The sequence below is a fragment of the Syngnathus floridae genome, chromosome 15 (genome assembly GCF_059516105.1).
Source record: "Syngnathus floridae isolate MCC-2025c chromosome 15, RoL_Sflo_1.0, whole genome shotgun sequence".
NCBI lineage: Eukaryota > Metazoa > Chordata > Actinopteri > Syngnathiformes > Syngnathidae > Syngnathus > Syngnathus floridae.
In genome coordinates this window covers 7,996,688-8,023,643 of record NC_142427.1, presented here as the reverse complement: position 1 = coordinate 8,023,643, position 26,956 = coordinate 7,996,688, and the positions used below count along the sequence as shown (strand labels likewise).

General features: G+C 39.1%; 2 protein-coding genes and 1 long non-coding RNA gene across 14 annotated transcripts in view; all 3 read right to left on the bottom strand.

Moving 5' to 3' along the window:
- auts2a (activator of transcription and developmental regulator AUTS2 a) overlaps window positions 1-17,875 on the bottom strand; it is a 169,310-nt gene extending 151,435 nt beyond the window's left edge. For all 12 annotated transcript variants that reach the window (XM_088397868.1, XM_088397872.1, XM_088397873.1 and 9 more), the window contains exon 1: window positions 17,600-17,875. In XM_088397868.1, the coding sequence (XP_088253994.1) occupies window positions 17,600-17,875 (276 nt within the window). The remainder of the gene's footprint in view (window positions 1-17,599) is intronic.
- Window positions 17,876-18,127: 252 nt separating this feature from the next.
- Window positions 18,128-26,956, bottom strand: part of ints2 (integrator complex subunit 2) — a 61,628-nt gene continuing 52,799 nt past the window's right edge. The window contains exon 22 of the mRNA XM_088397886.1: window positions 18,128-18,287. Within this exon, the coding sequence (XP_088254012.1) occupies window positions 18,138-18,287 (150 nt within the window). The 3' untranslated portion in view covers window positions 18,128-18,137. The remainder of the gene's footprint in view (window positions 18,288-26,956) is intronic.
- On the bottom strand, window positions 19,452-20,738 carry LOC148386278 (uncharacterized). The gene is made up of 2 exons (XR_015862947.1): window positions 20,496-20,738; window positions 19,452-20,386 (listed from the first exon to the last, which is right to left on the bottom strand). It is a non-coding gene; the product is annotated as an uncharacterized LOC148386278 (long non-coding RNA).

Genomic DNA, 26,956 nt, shown 5'->3' with positions numbered 1-26,956 from the left:
TGCTTTTGAAAGGAGCATTTTTAGAATAACGGCCACAGAAAAAGATGCACGTATAGTAATTTATCGCATGATCAAATCTGAAAGGCCTTTCATTAATAACTGAATATCATTTTGCAGTTTCAGATGCATTAAGGCTCCAGACTTGTCAGTTCAAGTATGCTGATTGTGAAATTGATCCTAATGATTACTTAATGATGCTAGATTGATGATTAAAAGCAAAGCTATTAGAGTTGCAAAAAAAAAAATCGAAAGCAAAAGATACTTTCAGACTCAGCGAGGGAGGGTGTGATTATTCATTCCCCTGCCTTTGGTGCAAGCAGCGGGAATTCAGTTCACACTCAGTGATCATGTGAATGAGAGTGTGAAATTCTCTTTATACCGTCTCCTATGATTGACTGGTGACCAGTCCAGGGGTTAGTCTGTCTTTTTTAATCGTAATCGTTCTGCCAATTAAATCGGCCAGGTCTCGGTAACAATAAGCAGGGTAAAAAAAAAAAAAAAAAAAGAGGACATTAATCTAATTTTGAGACTTCAAATAGATGAATAGATCAAGGACAAGTGGTGGCATCATACACAAAGTAGGAACACAATGATCTGTACAATCCTCTGACCTCATTTTCCGTGAATGGAACTAATTATTGCAATATTCTCTACGGAGGTTATGAGGGTGGGAGGGGGATACTAAAATTGGAGAGACTCCCACAAGTTGACATTAAGCCTGTTATAAACATCTGGTAATGTGCGAGACATCATTACAGCCAAACCATATGTGGACTAATTCCGGCGTAATCACAACCAAATGTGCTGCACACTGAATATTCGTAGCTGTGAAGCAAAGCTCATTTTAGATTCCACACATATCTTATAAAAACAACATCAGTCCCTCAGATATTACAATTACCTCGACGGCTGCAAGAAAATCCACATTCACGACAAGGTGATGTTTTCACTTTGTGTCAGTAACTAGAATGTACTGTATTTTCCGCACTATAAGGCGCACCGGATTATAAGGCGCACCTTCAATGAATGCCCCATTTTAAAACTTTGTCCATATATAAGGCGCACTGGATTATAAGGCACACCTTCAATGAATGGCCCATTTTAAAACTTTGTCCATATATAAGATATATATATTTGGCACGCGGGCCGGACTTTGGACATGCCTGCTGTAGTGGCTCAATATTGGTTCATATATAAGGCGCACCTGATTATAAGGCGCACTGTCGGCTTTTGAGAAAATTTGAGGGTTTTTTGGTGCGTGTTATAGTGCGGAAAATACGGTATAAAAAGTATTTGTTGGATTGGAGAACAAGCATATTGTTGCAAATCCATCTTCAGCAACTGTGCAGAAAAGCATCCATGGCTCCTCTGATTATCAAAAGTGTTGCCTGTTCTTTCTGCTCAGCTTCTGTCTCGCCACCTAACTCTCTCGCTCGTTGACCCATCTCACTAAATCGGCACTGAGGAAAACAAACACCCCCCCTTCTCGATTCCCTCAGGACACCTCAGTGCCTCTTTCCACAAAGCAAATAATGTTGTGTTACACAGTGAACCATTTTTTGCCTTCCCATTTTCCTGTCTTTTACTTCAAACGCTGTCCCCGCAACAACAATCTGTTGACCGAACTCGGAAAAACAAAAGCCCTTCATTAATATCCTAATGTGTGAACATCAGTCGAGAAAGAGTTGAATTTGTTTCCTAAATCGTAATCACAGCCTTGTGTAATTCGCTCCCCCCTCCCGATTTAACAGGAGCCATTCCACTAAAAGCAGATTAGCACCTGAGGGTTGACAAAGAGGTGATTTAATTAACCTCAGCCTATTAGTGTGAGAACAGCGCTTTTGTTTCAGAGGAACTCAACAAGCCGCAATAAACTTGCACATGAATAATGATGCAAAGGACTCAAATACAGATTAGTAGGCCATGACAAACTTGTCTTTGTACACGCTCCATCACCTAAGGCCATGATATTTGCCAGATTAATCAATCTCATATACTGGGGATACGCTAATCTGTTAAAGTGATGATGATAATTTAGCTCATTTAAATGCAAATGAGTTTGGTTGAATTAAAATAATCAAATAAAAAAATAAAAATAAAATAATACTTCTCAATTTAGGTAACATTTAAGTCATAAATGAGTTTGGTTGAATTTAAATAATTAAATAAAAATTAAAAAATGAACAATTATTTCTCAATTTATGGAACATTTATGACAAATCACTTGCTCACCTAAAAAAAAATATTCTTGAGCACCACTGCTACCTTCCAAGTTGTAGATCAAAATCAAGATGTGCAAATAAAATGTCAAACTAAAACTGTGTCAGTTACGATAAAGTGCCCTTAAAAAATTAATTTAAGCGCGGCGCCGTTTCAACCAACGTGTGAAAAGCAACTCAACGCGATTGTGTGTGAGCTTCACACTGAATGGAAAATGCTCTCAATTGAAGCATTAGTAGAGTGCACTGAATATCAATCATATTTCTAAACATATGCAGCTACTATATGAATTCATCAAAACCTGTCCACCTGTGAAATTCCTCCACTCCCAAGGAGCCATCCTAATTTCTAATCAGCTGCAGATTGAAAGCACACATAAGTAATAACAGGTTGAAGGGAAGCGAGGTCTTACATCAGAAGCCCTTCATCAATCAATCCTGTCGGAGCGACCCAGCAGGAGTGAGCTGCAACATTACATCATTAAAGGCGGCAGGTTCTTATTCACGCATAACTCCCACCACATGGAAACAAGTCAAGCGTCAAGCTTTGATTTAATGCCACTTCCTGCAGCAAGCATCAATATCAATTACTGTTGCTAACGGATGTATTTTGTAAGGAGTGGGTAATATCAGCCCCACATTTATTTGGTTTATTTTCAACCTGTTATGAAAATTGTAGGGCAACAGCCACCGTGACAAAAGACTTGTAGTCGTTTCTGGAAATGAAATGAGAAAATGACCATATTGGTTTGGAAGTTTTCTTGAGGTTGACAAGCCGGGAGTTGAACTGTATTCCTAATTTGTGTTGAACATTACAAAAAGAACAATTGCAACCCAATTCAGAAGTCTATTTTTCACCCAGAATTGGAATTCCTCGTTCCTCAAGGCTCAGCACCTTGCGAAACTACGACTGTGGGTCACCACAGTACACACAATCATTTTGTGTACCGTATTTTTCGCACTATAAAGCGCACCGGATTATAAGGCGCACCTTCAATGAATGGCCCATTTTAAAATTTTATCCATATATAAGATGCACCAAATTAAAAGGGGTGTATACGGGAGTATAATCTGGCTAGTTTGCGAGGTTTTTTTTCCTCCACTATGTATCATCACTCATTGAGATTAATTATTTTCTGTGGTTCAAGAGTTCTGTCACACAAAAAAAAAAGAGAATGGTGATATGTAGGAGTCTTGTCTTTTTACTGATTCACTGTGAGAAGCCTCCTAAAACTATTCATGACAGCACACAAAATGTGGGCAGGCATGCTTCAGGAAAGCTAACAAGTGCCAAATCCACAGTCTGATTGTCTTTTACAGATCTAGCTGCCAAAAACACATTTGCAAAACAGCTTCCCCCCCCCCCCCCAGATGAATGACAAGATAATGAAGAAGCAAAGTGAACTTTGCAGGATTTGACATTGTGCATGTAAACGCATTTGTACTTGATGTAAACATCATTTATGACATCTTCCCCACAGTTACTTCATCATAGTTGTGCTCGTAAAAACAATTTATACCTTAACTGAATTTTAAAACCTCGTGACTGTCACTGACTTACAGCATAATAAAACTTGCACTCCTAATTGAAATATACAATACCGGCAGACACACTCACACACATCTCTCCCTTCTCGGAATGTTTTTTTTTTTTTTTTAATATATAAAATAAAGCTCCTCCGTTTATTCTACTTTAAGAAAGCTGCCATGCTTTGACCTATCATGGATTTGATTTAAGTCTTGTGGGTAATACACCAGAGAACTTCCCTGTCAGTAAAGCTGTTTGTTTTTGTGGTACACACAAAAAGATGAGTTGATGTGGTGGTGATTTGTTGGCTGCCACCCTTTATCACATCCAATAGGAGAAAAAGCAGCAGCTAAACTGATAAATCCTCTCGGTGCTTTCAACTCCTGCTGTTGTTTTTAAACTATTAATCTCTACACGTCGCTCTGCTTCGGCTCTATTGGATTTACCAGAACCTGCCCGTAGCCTTAAACGCAACATTTTAGTTTTATTTGTGAACATTCTGTCAAAGCAGATATGTCTATTTCAACGCTGGGGTATACATAATTCATCCGCCTTTGTCAGCGATCATTATCGGGAAATCTCACCGCACCCTTCCTCTGTTGCTTGATATGTGTCGGTGTACAAAACTGCATGTGTCGACACGAAGCTTTGCGTTGTTGAGGCAAAGGCAGCTGGCATAGCTCCACAAGCCCTGAAAGTTAGTTAATGCTGACACTGCAGTTTGTGAAAGAAACACAGAGGAGAGCATAAACAGGACAGTCGGCCATCACTTATCGTGTGATCTCCATTTGTTCTTGTCCAGTCTTCTACAAAAAGTTATTGTAATGTGTTGAATAACTCGTGAGCGCAACTAAGTGAGCCCCACACTCGAGTTGACTCAAGTCGCTGATTTTATGACTAGCCAATTGCTAACACCTCCCAAAAAAAAAAAAAAATTTTACAGATGCGCTAATTTATGGGGGTCAAAGTTAAGGCTCAGGGGCCAGATCCGGCCCGTCAGATCATTCTATGTGGCCCGTGAAAGCAAATCATGTATGTCGACTTAAGTGATCCTGGCTAAAATCTGTGCCAAAATATCTTTCATGTGTATTAAATAACCTTTTTATTTTTATAGTAACTTGAACAATAAGTAAACAAACTGATGTACTAGACATGTGATGGTAAATCTTATACTCTATTATATCAATATATAAATAAACTGTTTACCTTTAATTCATTTCCACTGTTTCGTACAGGATCTTAAATTGTATTCAATGTATTTGCCCTCAGTACGGATTACAGAACATTAATTATGTAAAACCTTGCTTTGCCGGTTATTCTTACATCAAGAAACCTTCCGGGCACTTGTGAAAAAGGAATAATTATGATTATTACTGTTGTTGTTATTACCAGAACTAGATACCAGCAGTGATTTGGAGACAACTTAATGAGGTCTTTACAAGATTTTTGATTTTCTTTCGAAAACTAATCTGTTTTGATTATGCACTATTCACTTGTTAATGCTTTCAGTTCAGTCACAACGTTCCTGTCTGATTAAGCTGTGCTCCGTTAAAATTGATTGAAAATCTTGTATTCGCTGCAATCAAACTGCAAATGCTTTTAAAAAAGTGACAGAAGAGAATTACTCGAAAAATATGAACTCTCTCAGTGTGAATTAATTTCATTTGATTTCCTTAATGTACCCGTTTTAATAAATGTCCATTTGCGAGATAAATCGTGTTGAGCTATTTTAATGGGTCCGGAATGCTGGCTCATAGCCAACTACTTTAATATTATAACCTTTACGCAGATATATCAAGTTGTTTTAATTTTAACACGAGTATCCTTGTATTGGCATCAATTTATTCTAACACTTGCATTTCAATTCATTATAAGTGTTTGTTGTGGTGTGTAGCTGAATGGCAGCCAACAGCTTTGTTAAATAGATTTCAGACTGCTCCAGCGAGAGGGAGTGGAGCTCCCGAGGACATGTCTAAAAATGTGTTAATGATATACAGCATGGAAAAAAACACACAGACACACACACACTGAGCGTGCAAATCATCGCAGGCATATTAAATGCCAAGTCCAAGACCTGTAAAAGTACTTCACTTCCCCATTCTTACACTGCATTCATTTTTAAACTCAATGAGATGATTGATTTATTTGTTAGTTTGGGCATGGGAGAAAATATTTGGGTCAACTAGCTGTGTTGATACACTTTTTTTTGTTTTTATACTTGAAACAGTCTGAGGTTTGAGGAGCTGGCTTACTTCGACTTGACAACCACATAGTTTTACCACAGCAGTAGTTTTGCTGTAACCACTATCATACTTTTGGTTTGAGTGTAAAAAGATGTAAAAACTTCAGTGGAATCATTTTGTTGAGAAAAGTCTTCCCCTTGGATTATTCGTTGTATTTATTATAGAATAACAAAATGTGGGATAATGAGGTTGATTCAAGCGTGCTTTCCCGAGACTCCAGATTTGAATCGTTTGAGGTGTGAAGATGTTTTGAAGATTTTTAAATTGTGTTTATTAGCCATGCTTTCATGGTTTGTATTTGGATAGGATTTTTCAAATCAGTTCCGAGTTAGATATTTTCAAGCCCTAATTTTTTATCCCTATGCGCTCTTGTTTCTGTAATCTCACATTTTTCAAACAAACACACATAAGAAGTTTATTATCGGACTAGAAACCATAAAAACAGATTGGACTAAATCCATCAAGTCAAACAACTTCTCTTGCACTATAACACCAGATTTATCTCAAGAACTTCGATGGAGAGCTTTTGAGAGATCAATATTACTGCGAGACCTTCAGTGAGAGGACCAAAGAGTGAAAAAGGGATGATCCTACACAACAGTTGAATAACTGCACTCATACCGACAGTCCTCAAAAATTAAGAGTGGAAGCCTGCATGACTCAGCCTATTTTTTTTTTTTTTGTCCAAATCCATCACTTTGGCTCCAGTACTGGATCGCTCTCAGTATTTTAAAGCTGGCGGATGCGGTGCGAAGGGGCTTTAGCAGCGCTAACAAATTTGTTCTGTGTAATTGGCAGCCTTGGGTTATTATGGCACACGCTCCAGGGAAAGTGCAAAAAGCTGGAGTAAACACAGCAGGCTATTGTGAAAACATAATACCTTATCATGGGGTCTGCTTATAGAGTGATAAGGCCAAGTGGTTACTCCACAGGCTGTTTCCATCCACAGCCTGCACAACACAGACAAAGCCCCGCTTTTAGAATAACTAAATCAATCTTATGAGTGTGTGCTCTCACTTGTACACGCCAGAGATGTACTGAACTGGTTGAACAAATAACATGGTGCATTTACGTAAGCATGTTTCTCAATATTAAACTGGAAAGATTCATTTCTAAATACACAACCGTATTTTCCGGACTATAAGGCACACCTTAAATGAATGGCCCATTTTAAAACTTTGTCCTTATATAAGGCGGACTATAAGTGCACCATTAATGCATCATGTCAGATTTTTAATCCAAATCAAATCATTCTCCATTTTATCTTTTTTATTTCAACTTCAGACGCAACAAATTACTTTATAATCACAAAATAATGATTCAGAGTCTTTTTGATTCATGATTCATAGTTTTCAGCGGGCCACTTATGATTGATTTCATGACACAATGCTTCGGGCCAGTTTAAATTTAGGAATTCGGTCCATATATAAGGCGCACTGAGGTTTTTAGGTGTGCCTTATAGTCCGGAAAATACGGTATATATGTTTGAAGATGACAATATATCTTCCCTATCTTAGAGTTTCAATTGTACGTCATTAAAATCTGTTTAACTAACACATACGGTATCATTTGTTTATTTCCGAGCAAAATCCAGGAACATCTGTTTCGCACATTTTAATCATGTGCAATTGAGTTTTTTTTCAGACGTCACAATTTTACAGTTCATCTTGGTATCATTTAAATTCCCATATGTTTTTTATTTTGTGGTATTCAGGCTATCATAAGATGTCGGAACACAAAGCGTTGCGCGTATCTACGCAAACTATGGCAAGGACAGTTGAGATTTGCCAGTTGGTTTTCCAGCCTTATTGAAGTCTGTTAGCGTTTGTCATTTTGATCACGGCGTTCAGTGTGTTGAGATTGGCGCAGTTTCCAGCTGTACTCATATAACGAGGAAAACAGACCGCGCCAAAATGGCAAGCATAGCATTGTGCAGGAAAAATTGTGGAATTACATTAAAGATCAATTTGTGCTTCTGAATTATTTAAAAATATTCCTTATATAATTACAAGCTAGTCATTTTCCATCATGTGAAGTCAGCCAAATGTGAAATCTGGTTGACATTACCTCTGTATGTGGATAGTAAATTTAGATAAGATTTCACAGAAAAATAAATATTTTAATACTTGACGTTTATGTGCTTAACATGTGCCACAAAAGTCTAGGAACGGGTTGTACCGAGAAAACACAACTACATGTTCCATCTCCCTTGACCTGGGTCAGGCAAGACACCAGAAGGCCTGACCAGGATTTTTACTGCATCCGAATCACACCAGACAGATAAAATGTTTCGCCTTCATCAAGTATTCTCATAAACATCAAAACCGCAATGATTTAACCGGATGCTTTTTTCATGTTTACTAATTAAGCTTGTCTTACTTAGTCAAGCGTGAATGTTTGCAATGTTGCTCCAGGCACATTACACATTACAGCAATGCTAATTAGGATGCAAAATGTATGTCACAATCAATTTGATTGCTCATCCTGTTATTTATTGAAAAATAACTGCCTTAAAAAAAACACACAAATGATTTCACAATCCTGATGTTTGCTCATGCATTTGAACACGCAACATAAATAGTTTCATGATAACACCTTAGTCTGAGTTGAGCATTTAAGTTGACCACAGGGTATGATTTGTCATCAGTGATCAATCAAAGCGAATAGCTCAAAACCACTTTAACGCTTGCTGAAGACAGAGTACACATGGCTGATTGGAAAGCTCTCTAGTGAACTGAAATGACACATCTAAAAGCACATGAAGCCCTCCGACTGAGAGTCGACAGCAGTTACTTTCACAGCAAAGTGGGGGCGGTGCTATCATTGAATCTATCAGAGATTAGTGATTATTACCGTATTTGCCGGTGTATTGGTCGACCTTTTTCGATCCAAAATCGACCGAAAAAAATCGACCTCGACTTATACACCGAGTCATAAAATTTAACTTCGTATTCATCGCTTCAAATGTGATGGTAACCAAGGCCGTTTCTCATGCATCTCATTGTGCGTTGCACTTAGAAAATTTGAACCGGGCGGCGTGCGCGAGTGCGCGGCCCGCTGGAAGTCGAATGAGGCGCCGCCACCACCTCCGCGGTGCTTATAAACAGCCGATCCGCTCGGCGGGGGCTATTTTCGGCCACTTGGCTCGTGCGCACGGCCTCCCGGATGTGCCGGGCGGGTGCGCGAGCTCGCCGGTGTTGTGCTCGATTTGGTTCCCCCGTGAGATTTTGTTCCCCCTGCCGCGGGAGCGCGCACGCCTTGTTTGGAAAGCGAAAAACCGATCCCGTACGGCGTCGTACGGCGTCAGCACTATGTTGTTTTCAATAAAAACATGAAGAATTCACGTTTGCGTCAGTCAATTTTAATTTTTATAAAGGATTATTCTCATTTGATGTCTTTAAATTCATCCGCGTTCTGCCATTGAAGCGGGGTGCATTCAAAGACCAGTCGTAAAGACGGAACACTCACTCACTTCACCAAAAAGCAACGATATAATTACGTGAGCTCTTTGCATAAACCTCGATGCAAAGAAACTCCTCCTTTTGGGTACCGTTACATGCTACAAGGAGTATATATTACAAAGGAGACTTTATTCTTAATTGTAATCATCATTCATCCATCCATTTTATTACTCAGGTATTTTCAAAGCGAATTAATATTGTTGCATTTATTAATTTGCTTTAAAATGACAGCGCAATATAATTAAAAGCTGACACTCTAGCAATGTCAAACGTTTTCATTGAAGAAAAAGCCACACACGTTTTGTGATCAAATCTTTCATAACGACAATGATTTGAGTGAATTGATTTGAATGAATAATTGAGAAGAAATTTCAGTTCTGAAGGCTCCTTTTGTCCCAAGCAAAGTGAAAGGTGGTGGGATAAAAATTGTAACAGAAACGCTATAAAAAATGTCAAGGCGTGAATATTTGTGCCCCCCTCCCATTTTGAGAACGGTGAGTCCTGGACATCGACTGGCTTTTTTTCTGTCTTCCTGGGGGTCTGCTCAGGTAGTGTGGCAAATTTGAACAGGTTCCCTCATTCCTGGCCCAAATTACAGGGGGGGAACATATCCTCACGGGTGGCCCGTGAGGATATGTCCCCCCCCCCCCTTATTTTGAGAACGGTGAGTCCTAGACTCCAGCTGTTTTTTTTCTGTCTTCCTGGGGGTCTGCTCAGGTAGTGTGGCAAATTTGAACAGGTACTCCTTGTAGCATGTAACGGTACCCAAAAGGAGGAGTTTCTTTGCATCGAGGTTTATGCAAAGAGCTCACGTAATTATATCGTTGCTTTTTGGTGAAGTGAGTGAGTGTTCCGTCTTTACGACTGGTCTTTGAATGCACCCCGCTTCAATGGCAGAACGCGGATGAATTTAAAGACATCAAATGAGAATAATCCTTTATAAAAATTAAAATTGACTGACGCAAACGTGAATTCTTCATGTTTTTATTGAAAACAACATAGTGCTGACGCCGTACGACGCCGTACGGGATCGGTTTTTCGCTTTCCAAACAAGGCGTGCGCGCTCCCGCGGCAGGGGGAACAAAATCTCACGGGGGAACCAAATCGAGCACAACACCTGCCTCCCGTTGGTGCCGGGTGGCGTGCGCGAGCTCGCCGGCCGCGATCTCCTCCGCGGTGCTTATAAACAGCCGCATGCGCACGGCCTCCCGGAATTTGAACACATTTCGTCAATAAATTTCGCATATTGAATTTTGAAGTTTAATATAATGCAACAATTGAGCTCGACTTATACAAAGGATATATCATAAAATCGTAAATTTCCGTCGAATTTTAGGGGGTCGACTTATACACCGAGTCGACCTGTACACCGGCAAATACGGTAATTACTATATTTTAGTAATGGGCTTTGGTAAACAACTTTCTAGTGCCAATAATTTGCTCAGCTTGTGTAGAAATAGCAGGAGTGGAAGCCAGTGGAAAAATCAGCATGCTCACTTTAAACCACAGGTGTCAAACTCAAGGCCCGGGGGCCAGATACGGCCCGCCACATAATTTTATGTGGCCCGCGAAGACAAATTGTGCATCAAATTTGCGTGTCATTACAGGAATCGCAAATTGTCTTCACTTTTAACATTTTTTTTTTTAATATTTGACCAGTTTTTACTCGTCTGATTTGAAAACGAGTAATTTGTCAGTTTGTTTTGTAGCTTTTACTGTATATAATATGAGGTGGTCATACATTTATTTCATAATGGCCCTCCGAAAGAAGCTATGACTACAATGCGGCCCGCGAAAAAAAATGAGTTTGACACCCCTGCTTTAAACCATTTACTACATTGACAGCTATAGACGTCAACAATTAATATTAATACAGCTGGCAGTGAATGAGTTAAAAGAATTATTATGGAAGGGAAGAGTAATTAGAGATCCACATCAGTTTGAGATTTCAGCCGGAGGATTTTCTCCAAACTATTGAAAAGACAAATACAGAAAAAAGATTTCCTGCTTCCCTGCAATTAGTATGGACTGTGCAGTTAACCACAAAATAGTCTGGTCTCAATTGAAAAAAAATAAATAAACAAATCTTCGTGAGTGCATCATCATGGGAGCCATTACACACAACAGAGACCAAGTGATTACAGCCATGGCTCCACTTCAGGGATACCATTTTACAATCAACACCCGCAAACATTTATCTCTCTCTATCACCAGGAGCTTCCCAAGTAAAGACAAAGATGAGGAGGCAAAAAATATGGCTAGTCTGATGGCCACATGTAGGCTGGGGATGTGTATTCATATTCCCAGATGAGGCGGCATTCATGTGTGCCAATGTAAGGACTACGATTTACAAATGGTATGGTGCAGTGGAGCACTTTAGAAGTTCTGGTTTCATCTTTCTCTAGTCCAGGGGTGTCATTTTTTTCGCGGGCCGCATTGTAGTCATAGCTTCTTTCAGAGGGCCATTATGACTGTCAACCCAAATAAATATATGATCACCTCATATTATATACAGTAAAAGCTCCAAAACAAACTGACAAATAACTCATTTTCAAATCAGATGAGTAAAAACTGGTCAAATATTATTAAAAGTGAAGACAATTTGCAATTCTCGTAATGACACTCGAATTTGATGCACAATTTGTCTTCGTGGGCCACATAAAATTATCTGGCGGGCCGTATCTGGCCCCCGGGCCTTGAGTTTGACACCTGTGCTGTAAGAAATTTCATATTCTTGCCATATGACTTGTCTTCATATAGTCTCTCCAACATTACCAAGCTCCAAATACTTCCATAGCTCAAATATCAGACATAAATGTTGAATAATTTGAATAGCCTGAATGCTCCCATCCGGCTCCAACATCCCAAGGTCCCAATTCTTCTGTTTTACGTCAACTCGGAACATTGATGCAAGTCCCTTGCTACATACCTATTTGTTTTGCCTGAGTTCACGTGAATACACAACTGTCAGTCCCCGCCCCCCTCCATGACTGACATGAGTGGGCGATGTACGTAGAGCGTTTATGAGCCGTGATTATCCTCCCGTGCAGTATTCTATCCGACATAACAATAATGAGAAGCTGTGCAGAATATACATTCTCTTTTTCTCCATGAAAGCTAAAACGTGTTTATGGCCTGCTGCTCTTTGCTGTTAGAATCCAATCACCCAACCGCATGTTTGTAACAGATGAAGAGGTTTTCAACTGAGGCGGCAAAATAACAAACCTGAAGGGAAAGATAACACCTGTGTTGTAAAACACGCAACACAGCCCAGTGATGGCAATAGAGGAAGTTGTACCATTTAGTCAGCATCTGTGGTCAAACTGGTGCATCAACACTTAATAAAATAGCTGATGTTGGATCTGAGCGGTCGCCGATCAATAAGGTTGCCGAAAGACCAACTGAGAGTTTCAATCACGGTAATAAAATAAATTGATAGATTTTGAAATAGATGCATGCATACATCAAAATGTTTGAAAAGAAAATAGAAATTCCTAAAGTTGCCCCAAAAGTTGTATAATTTGGATAAATTAAATAAATAAATTAGGAAAGTAAAAAAAAATGCACACTGCAAAAAGTCTATGTTAATTATTTGAATTAAAAACGTATAAAAAAAATGCACACTGCAAAAGGTCTATGTAAAGTATTTGACTTTCACAAAAATCTTGATAATTTCTTGCTGCTGTCAGTTTATTTTTTCCCATGTGAGTCTCATTTTTATAAACAAATTTTATTCTGTCATAAGAAATAAAAGGTTTTTTTTTTTATTTTCCTTGATTGGTTATGTTTCTTCTTAGCTTTTTAATCTTCTTGCTTGAATAAAAATAAAATTGGCAGTGCTCATGACGCATTCTTGCAGATCATACATCACTGACTCAGTTTGTCTTAAAAGCTACTAAATAAATATTAGATAGTATTACTGTCAAGAAACAGAAAATATGGCTCTGTACAAGTGGCATTCAGAAAACTCGGCCTGATCTTTATGTAACTTAATTGAAATGTGTCCCCGCCCCCCCATCATATTAAAAAAAAACAAGCTGTGAATACATTTGATTTCACATTATCCCCCTTCTTACACTGAAACATCAATCAATGTGCTTCCGTGCCTGCACAAGTTCTCCCTCAGGCAGCTTTCTTGGAGCTGTGCAGAGAAAATCAATTGTTTTTGAAATGCTACGTTTTGAATTGTTGCCAACAGTATCAGACTACGGGCTAACGTCGGTGAACAAAATAGCAGACTGTTCAATTGCAATTCATCATCTTCATGAGGATGTATGAGAAGGGGGGAAAGCCTTTATTGAAATAATTACAGCAGTTGATTCTCACAGCAGAGGTGGAGGATTCCCGCTGTACTTTAAATGTCAATAGGTATCAATTAAAAAGCCAATATGTGTTATTTGAAGGTCTGGCAAGACAATGCACCTATTATCAGCGCTTCACTTGATACTTCCCACATGCCCTGCGATGACTCAGCTTTAATCGAGCATGGGGATGCGATTGTTTGAAAATTCCCAGGTTGAGTGCACCTTTGGCCTAGATGTAAAACCCATAACTCGCATAAAATGACTGCTGGCAAGAAAACTGAAGGAGAAACATTGGAGGAAATGAGTGTGGTATTTGTTAAAGACATAAAATCATTTTGTGATTTGTTATTTTGTTCAAGTGGATGTGTGTGCAATTGTGCATAGCTTATTTTCTTTACAGTCTTACGGTTTATGGTTCTTGATCTTCGGGCACTACCATCATCCTTCATTTCAAAGTATTTCTTAGTCCTCATGTTATATTGTAGGGAGCTGACCAATTGTAAATATTTTATTACCGTATTTTCCAGAGTATAAGGCGCACCGGACCATAAGGCACCTTCAATGAATGGCCCATTTTAAAACTTTGTCCTTATATAAGGCGCACTGGACTGTAAGGCGCACCATTAATGCATCATGTCAGATTTTTAATCCAAATCAAATCATTCTCCATTTTATCTTTTTTATTTCAACTTCAGACGCAACAAATTACTTTATAATCACAAAATAATGATCCATAGTCTTTTTGATTCATGATTGATAGTCTTCAGCAGGCCACTTGTGATTGATTTCATGACACAATGCTTCGGGCCAGTTTAAATTTGGGAATTTAGTCCATATATAAGGCACACTTTAGGTTTTTAGGTGCGCCTTATAGTTCGGAAAATACGGTATTCAGTTTATCTTCTACTTGTATAGTTGGATTTTCTGTTTATTACTATTTTAGGCAACCACCTCTGAGTTAGTTTTTATATCACGCTGACCTCTTGTCGAAGTTTTTAGTTGGTCTTCTTTCTCACTTGTAATGTGCTTTTTGTCCTCCTCAATTTGAATAAAGTAAAAATATGAAAAACAAGTGTGCATCATTTGGTTACAAGAGGTTTAAAGTGTTGCTTCTAAGGCCAAAAATGGTTTTCCAGGCCAGCTGCAGCTGTGTGCTCATGTGAGAGGAATAAAAACTCACTCCTGCATGTATCTTTATCATTTCATTGTTAAGATTTTTAAAAATTGGGTGTTTGCAACAATTTTGCCAACTTTGTGTTGACATTATTTCGTTATTCCTGCAACAGTCATCGTTCCTAACCCGCGTGACAAAAGGTTGCACTGATTACATAACTAAACTATGTGTACTCATCCTTGAACAAATGTACCATGCTCCAGCTAAACTCTTCCAGCCCGCTGCTATTAACAAGCAAGACTTTAGGTGTCAAGCATGCACAAGCACAGCACGGATTTTCTCGCCCGAGTGCACCCATAGACATTTCACTTTGGCATTACTTGTGGTAAATAGTATTTAACCACTGTAGGGCTGGTAGCCAAGCAATGATGCGCTAGCTTCATTAGCAATCCATTCAATAATAATGACAGTCATTAAGAGCTGTTATAGACTGTTAAGGGTCAGAGGTCAAGTTCCACGAAGCTCTTTGTAGACTATAGAAGCATTTTCTGTACAGACATTGCGATGTATAGCAAAACAACCAATTTGCATTTGCAGCGCACAAAAGTCAATAATAAAATGTAGGGAAGCGGATTTCACTAAAATCCCTGCGAGCTATTCCTGGTTAGAAATAATGTAATGTTGATGTCAGAATGAGATAGTGTGCAAATAATGGTAGGCCATCAGGGGAAAAACAAACAGCAGTAAAGTACTTCCTTGCAGGCAAACAGAAGACAAGTTCCAATATTCAGCTGGAGTCCAATAAATAAAGACTTAGTCAAAACAATAACTTGCATCACTTACTAATTGAATATCAACAAGTTTCTTGGATGAGGCAATTCAAAGTGACTAAACTGAAAATTTCTAGGGATAATATATTACAACACGAAAAGCAGGCCTGGGAGCAATGTCCCTCCAGCATGGTGAAAAACACGAGCATGTTCCTCAAGGGGTCTGACCTCATCAGAATTTAACTTCATCCAAACAGGAACTACTGATGCCGTGATGTGCTCAAGAACATTTACAACATAACCTGTTTTCGTTGCCTTTCCGAAACTGCACTACTTAAGCAACCCTGGAAAACCCACGCAAAGAAAATGTCACCCATGTTAATTCAGCTACTAAAATAACAATAATAAAATGTCAAATTTAACACCAAGAGCCTGTTCTATCAGGAAGTATGAGCGCTTCCTTCACAGGACAGGAAAAGTGTTCTGTTAGACAAGTATCGGAGCAATTTGAAGATGATGGTGGTGATTTAGGCGCTAAATTGGACAATGATAGCGTTTCGGATAAATTGTTTCAACTGCATAAGAGTGATGGCGGTAAATCTTCTTTCCAAAGCAGAGACACATTCAATGACTTGTCCACTGATGCTGTTCGGCCACAGTTAGAGCCAAATTGTGCCACAAAAACTAACAAGAGGCTAAAAAAAGGCTTTGAGTTACCTGTTGTGTACTTTCAAGGAGAACTTTCAAGGATGCCACAACGGACATTACTTTTGTGCTTTGTTTCCCTTGATATGTTTGAAAATATTGTTGACCCTACCATTTAACAGTTTCCAAAATGTGTAGACACTGATAAATAGGATAGAACAAATTCCAGGAATGTATTCCAGGATGGGAATAATTCAAATGTTAGGACTCCTTTGGCCAAAGTGTGACATACAATTCCACAAAAACAAAATAAGCCCAAAAAAACCCATCACATGTATCTTTTTAAATCAGTCTTGATTAGATGAATTCATTAAACATCATTTGACTGAAAGCCTTCAACATCCACAGTTTGATCTTTTCTGTTCTATTATAATACTGAGAATGAACTGTGGCTTTTTCAACGACTGGAAATCGACACCAGACGACAATGATGTTGGGGAGGTAAAGTGAAGCATTGAAGCGTAAAAGAAAATCTGATTTTGTGATAAAACATGCCCTTTCTAACTAAAATACCGCTCACTAAATCCACTCCTGTCTGTCATTAAACTCTGACAAGAAAGAATTAAAAGGCTAAAAACATCCACAGAGAGAACTTTTGAAACAAGGTCACACAAAAGCAAGTGGCGGACAGAGGTCTACGACTTGAAAGGGAAATTTTAAAAAGCCTCTTGAGCTATGAAAATATCCTAATCTGACAATCCAAATGATACAATAAGGACAAATGCTAATGCACAGATCCCGGAGATTTGCTCACACCAATAAAACAAGAGATTGGTATCTCGCAGCAGTGATAAGGAAATGCAAGTCAGACTGTGTCATCCATAGAAACTGGACCAAGTCCATAAATTGTTTGAATTTACCCACATGCAAATGTAAATGTTCTGGATCAAACATGGTGATGTCACGCCATCTTTGATGATCTAAGTCATAATTCAGAAGTGTGTCATTGGAAGGCAGCCCGTGTCGTTCAAAGGAGAAGCCAGATAAATATAAATCACTGCCGCAACATAGTTCAAATGTCTTTCTCAGTTATGAGCGAATAAACGCAAAGCTGGAGTGCCACTTTGTTGTCCAGAACTGAACACATGCCTCTCAGAAGCACTGAGAGTCGTCATCTCTAGTTTCATTTATAGCCAGGACTGTTGAACTCCACAACCTCACCATAGGTAGATCGGACCAGCCCCGAGCCACACCAGATAGACACCAAATATATTCAAGAGTTGATAAGATTATCATTGTGTAACTCAGCACTCACCTCAAGAGCCTCCAAGGTCACGAACCCCGTGATAGAAAAACCATCAATGACGTCCTCCTCGGCAGAGGTAGACTCCTTTCGTTTTCTCCGCGGGGGTCTCGGACGAGACGAGGAGGGTTCCCTCTTGCCTTCCCGTTCCGAGTCAGATGAGAAGTGAAAGACAGAGCCTTTAACACGATTGTTGCTTATCCCATTTGATCTCCTTTCCCGATTCCTTTCCGACCTCGACTTCTTCTTGCGCAGGCCACTAGTTTGAGGTCCATCCATGTCCTTCATGGAGGAAAGATCCAGATAAACCTTGCTCTTAATGGAAAGCAAAGTCTTCAAGGATCAAATAGCGGAGGTGCTCCAAATCCACTTGAGTGGGATATCCCGGTTAATATTCTCAATACATTGGATCCAAGTTAACCTTGTAATATCCAGCAGATGACACCTTTTACACGTAACTGCATTGAGTTACTAAATGGAGCTGGATTCCAAGAACGGTAACGATCCCTCCCGATGGCGAGCCATCAAATCCTACAATGATGTTGTAAAATCATTGATTAACCAGCGTTCTGGCAAAGATGTCTGTTTTCAAGATAAAGCAAAAGTCTGCTGAGGGAGCAGGAGCCGCCATGGCGAGTCCGGCATGTGACGTGGCATCTTTCCTCCGCTCTCCTGTTCTTCTTACGCAAACACAGCAAACCTGTCAAATAAAGAGAAAGTTATTTGCAACATGATCGCTCAGCAGATGTGAACCTTTGAGTTTGTGATGCTATTTTCCAAAAGGTGTGGCAGACTCTACAGAAGGCTTGTGCCCTTCTCCATAATGCAAGATTAATGTTTGATGAGGGTAGCTATCATCTCATCTGGTTCCTTCATCTGCCAGGCTGTAAAATCTCATACATCATTAAGTCTTTAAAGATTATGTTTGTCTCGATGAGAGCTACTGTCAGATAATTATCAATATTAACCGTGTTTACCATTGGGATTGTAATTGGTATAGAACCGCAGTGTTTGGTTAGCAACATGAGGGTCACAATATTAGAAACAGCATTCGCTATAGTTAAAATCTAATTCTATCAAATTCGTGAATAGCAGTCTTGTAGAAAATATGAGATCTTCATTGTGCAGGTGTATCGAATGTGTCCAGTCAGATTGAATCAAATCGATAAATGGAAAAAATAAACTCGCATTACAGCACTTTTTAGAGATGAGCAATCATTACTGAGATGGGAAAGTCATTTGTAAGGATTAATATAAATATGGCACAATATAACCATTATGAAGTAATAAATCTGACAATTTAAAGACTGTTTTGCCCACACAGTGCCAAGAATCTATCAACTATTAGGGTTGTGATCTCAATTCTCCTCTTCTGGCTACACTCAATCTGGGCTCAGTTAACACATCCAGCAGTTATCAAGACTAGATTTATTGAAACCATATTGCCGCCCGGAACCCCAACAACTATATTAAACTGAAAATGAATGTCATGAACATAGAGCTAATGATTTTTTTTTTTTTTTTACAGTGGTGAGTCTAGTGCTGTAACTATTCAATGTTACTCAATCGAATTATTCACTGGTTAATCAAATAAAAATGTATTTTGCACAATAAAGTTTATCGCTAAATATTTGTTTTCTGATTACTGTAAAATAGGGATGATGTTGATCAATGGATATTTGCAAATATATCATTTTAATTACTCGGTCGGTTTTCATGAAGGACTATATAAATCAGAGAATATTTACGATTGTGAGGATGAAATCAGGGGATTTGCACAATTTTAAGTTAGACAATGGCTCGAAACGACATGATTATCGAGTAATTGATTTTAGGTGACCACTCAGCTGGTCATCAGCCATGGTAAATATGTATTTCCCACCAATATTTAATTTGTATATACACAGCCACTTTTTGTGTTATTTCCAACCAGACAATACATGTTGAATCAATTAAAAAAAAAAAAAAAAATCTTTTTAAAATGGCCAGGATATGAATCATGTTGGAGCTGTGTCACTGTCATAGGCAGCAATTCAAACACATCCAAAGCATGAACTTAAGTGTAGGCCTAACTCAATATGTGTGTCAATACATGACATCATAGGACATGAGATGCATTTAATAAAGTATAACTTGAAACAAGCACACCTTAGAGGGTGCAGCACACAGATGTACGTTGCACCTTAAATGCATCACTAAACACACCAGAACCAATTTGTCACCACGTTCAACTTTACATTGTCTCCTTGGACACAGGTTGTCATGTAATCTGGTGGCCTTTTCCTCATTTGCATATGTAGTGGAGCATAGCAATCCTGCAAAGTGATTTAAACCTGTTTTTTTTTTTTTTTTGGTGTGGTGGGGGGGGGCAAACAAAATATATGTTTTTGTGTGGATGTCCATAAGATTCCTGCATGAAAGCACTTAACTGCAGCAAACAACACAATATATCCAAATATATATGTGATGCACCTTTATCACAATAATAATTCAAAATCAGTGCATTCAGCCTGATGCCCATTAAGCCACTCATGAGATGACACACATATACTGCACAAATACCTCCACAAAAAAAGAAAGAGGAGAAAAAAAACGCTCTCTCGTAGAAAACTGATCTAGCTTTCGCCGTTTCTTTTTTCTTCCTCTAGTCTAGTAAAAGATTTGTTCTCCTTGTCTTCGCTCAGAGTGTCTTTTTTGTCTGCCTGGTGCTGTCAATAGAAATCTGTAATCCAGTGCAGCCCCACAGCAGCAGCGGGCTGGCACTGCCTCTTGCCTGGGCTCTCCAAGCTGCATTTTCCACTACAACACATACAAGCACACGCAACAAAAGCATGCCTCTTTTTTTTTTTTTTTTTTTTTTTTTCCTCTCTCTCCAAGACACGTCATGCAAAACCAAGAAATGCAAAACCTTGCGAATGGGGGAGGGACCGTCCGGCTAAGTTGCAGTCTGTCGGTCAATTATTATTTAAAAAAAAAAAAAAAAAAGAATATAGCACGGGTAGGTTTGGAGCTGGCAAAATAGATCCTGCAAAGGAAAGGCACCCTCCGCTCCGCTCTTCCCCAGCTTAGACTTCCAGGATCCCGGAGACTCGGGGACCGGAGCGCAGGGATACGGCGGTGCCGCAGTGCCGCTTTACATGCTACACGCTTCCTCCTCGACGCAAATAGTGCTGTCTCACTTGCTTGGTGCGCGGCTCTTTTTTTCAAAGAGGGAGCATGGGTGTTTTTTGGGGGGGGGAGGAGGAATTGTATTGCAACATTAAAGTAACACTAAGAAAATGACAATGAGCTCAATGAGAGATGGGCTCCTGACAGTCTTGGAAAGTTTTGCATGGATTATAGATTATACTATAGCACCTTGAAGGAATTGCATCATAGTTGGTGTTTCCATTTGACTTCCTGAGCAATTAAAAATGAAAAGACACTTAAGTGCACCACTTGAAAGAAAATTGAAACTAATAAAGCGTCATCCAAGACAGCCATTCATAAACCGAACACTCAATCCTCAATTGTAGGGTCAATTTATGAAAATACGTTTGGTAAGGTTATGAACTATTAACAAGTCGAGAGACTTAATTTGGATCTTTTTCTCCACTTCAGGCAAACTGTCCCAGCCGTATGTGTCATTAAAACCAGCATCCCCAGTGAAACTGCTGCTTCAAGCACTATTTTACACAGCTCTGAAAAACATGCAGAGCTGGAAAGTGTAAAAGTGAGAGCAATTAATTGGCTCGGAAGGTTGAAACTATGCTTTAGTGACTTTTGGGATGATGCAGCACAGTCAACGTTGCCATTATTTTATAACGACCATCATCTTGTTTGCTCAATAAGATGGAAGAGCCATTTTTTTTCTACTGGGAGATAATCATTTAAGGATTTAAAATTCCCAAAAACTGTAAAGAAGGGCAACAGGTACACAGCAGTGGTGTGTAAAAAGCAAAAAGAAAAATCAAATGATGTCACTGATGCTGATTAAAATGAAACATTTGAGGAACTGCTTCTGCCTCACCACAAGCTCAGGTGTCAAATTATCATTTGCAAAACTGTCACCTCGGGGACACCCAAAGCTAACTAGCAGCTTTTTCAACTGGCAAGCGGCACCCGCTGCTAATCAAATACTCTTTAATGATTACGCTTTACGACATCACTGCGTACTCTTCCAAGTATCTCTGATGAAACGTGATACAAACAAATTATGTTCTGTTTCTGAAAACTCTAATTGCCGATTTGGAATACATGTACCCATTATTTTTTTTCAAATGAATTTCCTTTGTCACTCCATATTTTTTCTTGCACAGTCAACATCTGCAGGGGTGGAAGTTGGCAACATACAACGAAGTTGAAAAATATATAATTATTAGTGCAGCTGCACTGTTTTCCAAGTCAGGTCTATCTATCCATTTTCTACCATGTTTACCCTCAACTAAGAAGTATCGGTGAGAAACGAATGGATCCTTCATGGGTGGTGCTTGCTTCTGTCCCAGTTGTCCTGCAAAAGGAAGAGAGGAAGCCGCCATGCCTGCAAGAATAATTCAGGAGGGACAGGCATGCACTTGACCTTGTCTCGTCTTTCCAAGAGGAGTGTCCCTGTGACAAATGGCACGGCGGCAAAGAGACAACAGCTAGGCAGCTATTTCCGCTTACCCGCCCTCTACTCATTAGACCAGGAAGACAAATCTGCTGCTCCCCTTTGCAGTGCCATTATTAGCTTTAATTACACCGTCGCCCTAACTTTCCTCCGCCTGCACGGCTTTATCCACTCAACACTCGGGAACCGATGACTCTACCCGTTATGAATATATGACCCCTGAAAGAAATAAATGCATGACTTCTATTGGTATTTTAGTACAGCTAAAATGTTTACGCGCTAAACAAAATACAGGCAATTCCCCCAAAACAAACAAACAAAGCTCTTGTAGCCTTTAAATCCGAGTTAAATAAACACGTCAGTCATGCAGCGTGTAGTGAGAAAATGCAATGGAGGTATACCGAGAGGGTTGCCGCTTGTCGGTTTCATGAACAGAATGCTGGGATGTTTTCCAATTACTGCATCCCTGCACCCTTCAGTCTCGCAAGGCAGAGAAGGCAAAGTCGATGCTTTTTATTTGTATTAGGGGCTTGCTCGCAACCCCCTTGGCTTGCTCCCCCTGCAGCAAATGCACACAAAATAGCATCTCATAAAACCTTCAAATGAAGTGAATTGTAAAAGACAATATGGCAAGAATGGTTCCTGGATGAATAACAGGACACAGCGAGGGAGGTGGACTCTATTTGATTCTCATTTGTCTTCTAGCACGATGACGTATTACAGATGAGTCATTAATTTTTGGACCACCCACAGCAAGTAGCCCCAATATGGAAGGAAACCACAAGAAAACCTCAAGGGTGCCTCTACTTTTACAAGTTGCTTCATTTCAGTAACCATAAGCACACGTTGTAATGTAAATATGCAAACTGTTCGCGGTGGCAATAAAAATAAGCAACAATTGAATAATGTAGAATAATAGCCCCCCTCCCTCGGGGAATAATTTGTTCCATTGCTGTTTTATATTTTCATAAAGGAGAGTCATTGTACAAAAGGATTTGTACAGATTATATGGATCAGGAGGATGATCTCACCACACTGTATTCCTCTTCTAAAGATGGATTGTGTTCAGCGCCAGAGTGAGACAGTTGCTCATTATCAAATGTGAACAGGAAAGACATGTAAACAAAACTAAGTGGAACTATGTGGAACAATATCCTCATCTGCTTCTTCCATTGTTCTTGTTTGTGTTACAATGGAAGCTCTAAAGATGAATAATGTTTGCTACATCGGAAAAATACATAGAAATAATTGTTTTAAAAAAAGTTAATTCCAAGCATTATTTTACCATTTAAAAAAAAACTGAGTCAAAATTAATCCTGTGTTAAATAATATTCCAACTTCAACTACAATTGAGTACAGAATTAAAAATCAACAACTGTGTAGTGTGTTTTATTTTCATACTGGCCGTCTTGGATGGAGTTATCAGCTATGAGATTCAAGTCCTCAGTTCAGCTCTCACCTTGAGAAGTTTAATCAATAAGACACAAATACACTTTTGTCTCAAGGTGGAGAAATGTACAAGATTTGATCCAAACTAATCTGAGTGTGTTTGTTGCAAATGTTGTGTGTGAGATTAAAATCTTTGCAGTCACACCCTGGATTGGTCACACACTTGGAAAAAATTGATTCAATCGGCTTTTTTGTGAAAGACATAATGCGTAAAATCTTGAACCAGCCTAATCCATGACATCGGAAAGAGGAATGGCGTAATGACTACCATAGAAGCTTAAGTGGCAATTTCCACGATACAGAGGTTGTTTTTTTTTCTTGACCATGTGTTCCTTCTTCAATGATTGAAAAAGTGCAATGAAACTCTAACTCATGAAAGATTTGCAAATATTTTTGTTGGGGATCACAGATCAGCCAATGTGAAATAAACTGAGAAAGAGAATTGTGTTTCCCACAATGTGAAAGCAAAGACAATTGAGATGAGTTACTTTTATATACATTGATGGATAATAGAAAACCATGCCGGCCCAAAAACTTGGACAAAATCCGACGTACAGAATTTGTCCTTTAACGTTGTTTATTGAAACTTCTTGTTGTTCCATCTCCTTCTGTATCGCACTGATTCTTGATCGACAGTGTGTTATCCCCAGAGACGTCCGCCTTTCAGCCTGCGGCTCTCCCTCTCTTTATGAAGGATTATAATCAGATTTTTCAATGTTGTCCTCAATACTGCCTTTCCAAACTCTTGGCTGGTCTCAGAAAAACAGCAGATGAATGATAGTGCTTTTTATAGCCCTGTGAGCACAACCACTGTATGGCTTAGTTCAGGTGCATGTAAGCTTTGTCAAACTAATCGTAAAAATCAATATAAATAACAACAAATCATCAAATAATAAAATGCATTTTCTGGTTAAAATACATTTGATTGCTCTCAAACAGGGCTAATAATGTAACAGTGTCCCTATTTAAAACTTCTCTCTGAGCTAAAACTATAATTAGGCTCCACACGGCAAGTGAGTTTCACATTAGGCTTAGAGCTAAAATCGTTTTAGGGCACGCTAATGAGATCCATTAGTGTCAGGTCTGCTTTCTTAAATTTGCACAGAGTATATTTGAATAAATTGTTACATGTCTAGATGTCGATACACCTTAATATGTGGGTAAAGAGTTGCCCGAGTGATGTCACTCATTTGACGTTTTAAGTGGCTAAGCCACATGTAGTAGCTTCAAAATACAATGTGGAGGTGATACGATAATTGGATTTAACTGTCACGATTATTATTATTATTAGTTGGCACACTGATATTTAATTTTTTGAATTATTAGGTGCTGTTATTTTCAATCCACCTGTCACGTGCATTTGCTTAGGCTACGATGACACAATATTCCGACGCATTTAAGTCTTCGTGGGCAAAACGGAATGATCAGAAGCCAATGCGGATGGGCAGACTGGACAAACTTGACAGGCTGTAATTGAGAATGTTGAAATGGTCAAAATATTTGAAGTCACGGCACGAATGATAATCCTAATATGCCGTAGTGAAATGGGGTGAACAGCGCATGAGATCCCGTCTGTAGTGGGCTGGTAATCATATTCATTCCCTTGGATCTCACACTTATGTATACTACTTAACGTTGAAGGTATTTGTGTGAAATAGCGAGAGCCGACAGCAAGTACATCACTTGCTTAGCCTATCAACGGGAGCTACGCTTAAATACTGCACGGATACAATTAATCACGCACAATCATTCTCATGAGCACGTCGGTGGGAGTCAAGAGAAATCGATCTCCTGCTGTTCTTTTAATTGAAGCAATCTCACTTGTAAGGTCAGGAACATAGCTTGGAGCGAAATCATATTACTATACTGCGCTTGAGTATCGGATAAGATAGGCGGTACCTTACGAAATAATGATGCAATGCGTTGCAAAATCAATTTTGTCCCGTTGTATTGTGATGTATGGATGATAACCTACTGTAGCTGCTATCTAGCGATGTCACACTCAGTCATGAGGCCACTAGGTCAAACAATCTGCGATTCAACAATCCACTTCAAGCTGAGAGTCTGAGGTTGACAGGTTAAAGTGTGTTAAACACGACTTACGGAGATTAGTTTGGGAAAGGCTGGCGGTGGAAGGAGAGATAACACAAGGAAAAGATCAGCGTTGGATCAAGATCAGAAGATTACTCTGTGATTACTGAGATATCATTACTATTAAAAGAGCGCCAACAAGGCTGGGTACTTGCCAGAGTCATCAAAAGATCAGTCGTTTTATTATATGGGCTTAAGGAACCGGTGGAGGTCTCTGTTCCTTCACTAAGCACTTTTGATGATGCTCAATAGTTGAAATGGATTGCGACATCTTTGGGTGTAAGTAAATGTCAGCCATGTCTTACAAGCATATCTTTCAGGAAGCATCCACAGGTAAAAATACAAGACAACTTTATTTCCGCAAGAAATGGAAAGACAATCTGCGGTGTCTGGTTGACACAGACAATTATTTTTTTCCACAGGCAATTGTAGACAGTGATACCACTTCAAATATATAAATGTCTACCAATGTGATAAAAAAAAAAAAAATGCAGTTCTGTGAAAAATGTTCTGTCGGTGTCATCAATTTTCAAATTTATTCTGCCGCCAGGAATAAATAGAGCCTTCCCTCAGATGACAAAAGACAATCATATTGATTGTTTAAAATACATTGAGTGGAAATGAATCCCATCGCAGCTTCATGAAAAGTCAACTGAATGACTAAACCACCAACAACCTTATTTCTATCCATCTTTCCATCCAGATGGAAAAAAAAAAACCTAACATATTCGGAGCATTGCATTGCTCTAAGCATACTAGGAGAAGATTATCCATACTTTTATCTCCTCTACACTTGAAAATTGTTCAGATCTTCTGTCAGGACTCCTTCAAAAGACTATCAAACAGCTGCAGCTCATGAAAAACACTGTAACTTGAGTTCTAACCAGAAAGAAGGGATCAGAATTTTTCACTCCAGCCCTAACGGCTTACACTGGCTCCTTCCATCCATTTTCTGAACCGGATTTAAGAAGCTGGGAAAAAACTGAGCTCTCCAATTGCGTTCCAAAACTTGTCAGTCAAGAAATAGCCTGCTGTCGCCTGTCAAACCTTCACCCACCTGCCCTCGTGCTTGTCAGCGGTATGTCAATAGTCCTATTAACCAATTAATGACTAGATCAGCTAATGAAAGGGATTATGTCACTGGAAGACAGTAGACAATCCCAGCAGCAGGAGAATTGCATCCTTGGAGTTGTAGAAAAACAATAACTTTATATTTGGAAGAGGATGTTAGATCCAAATGT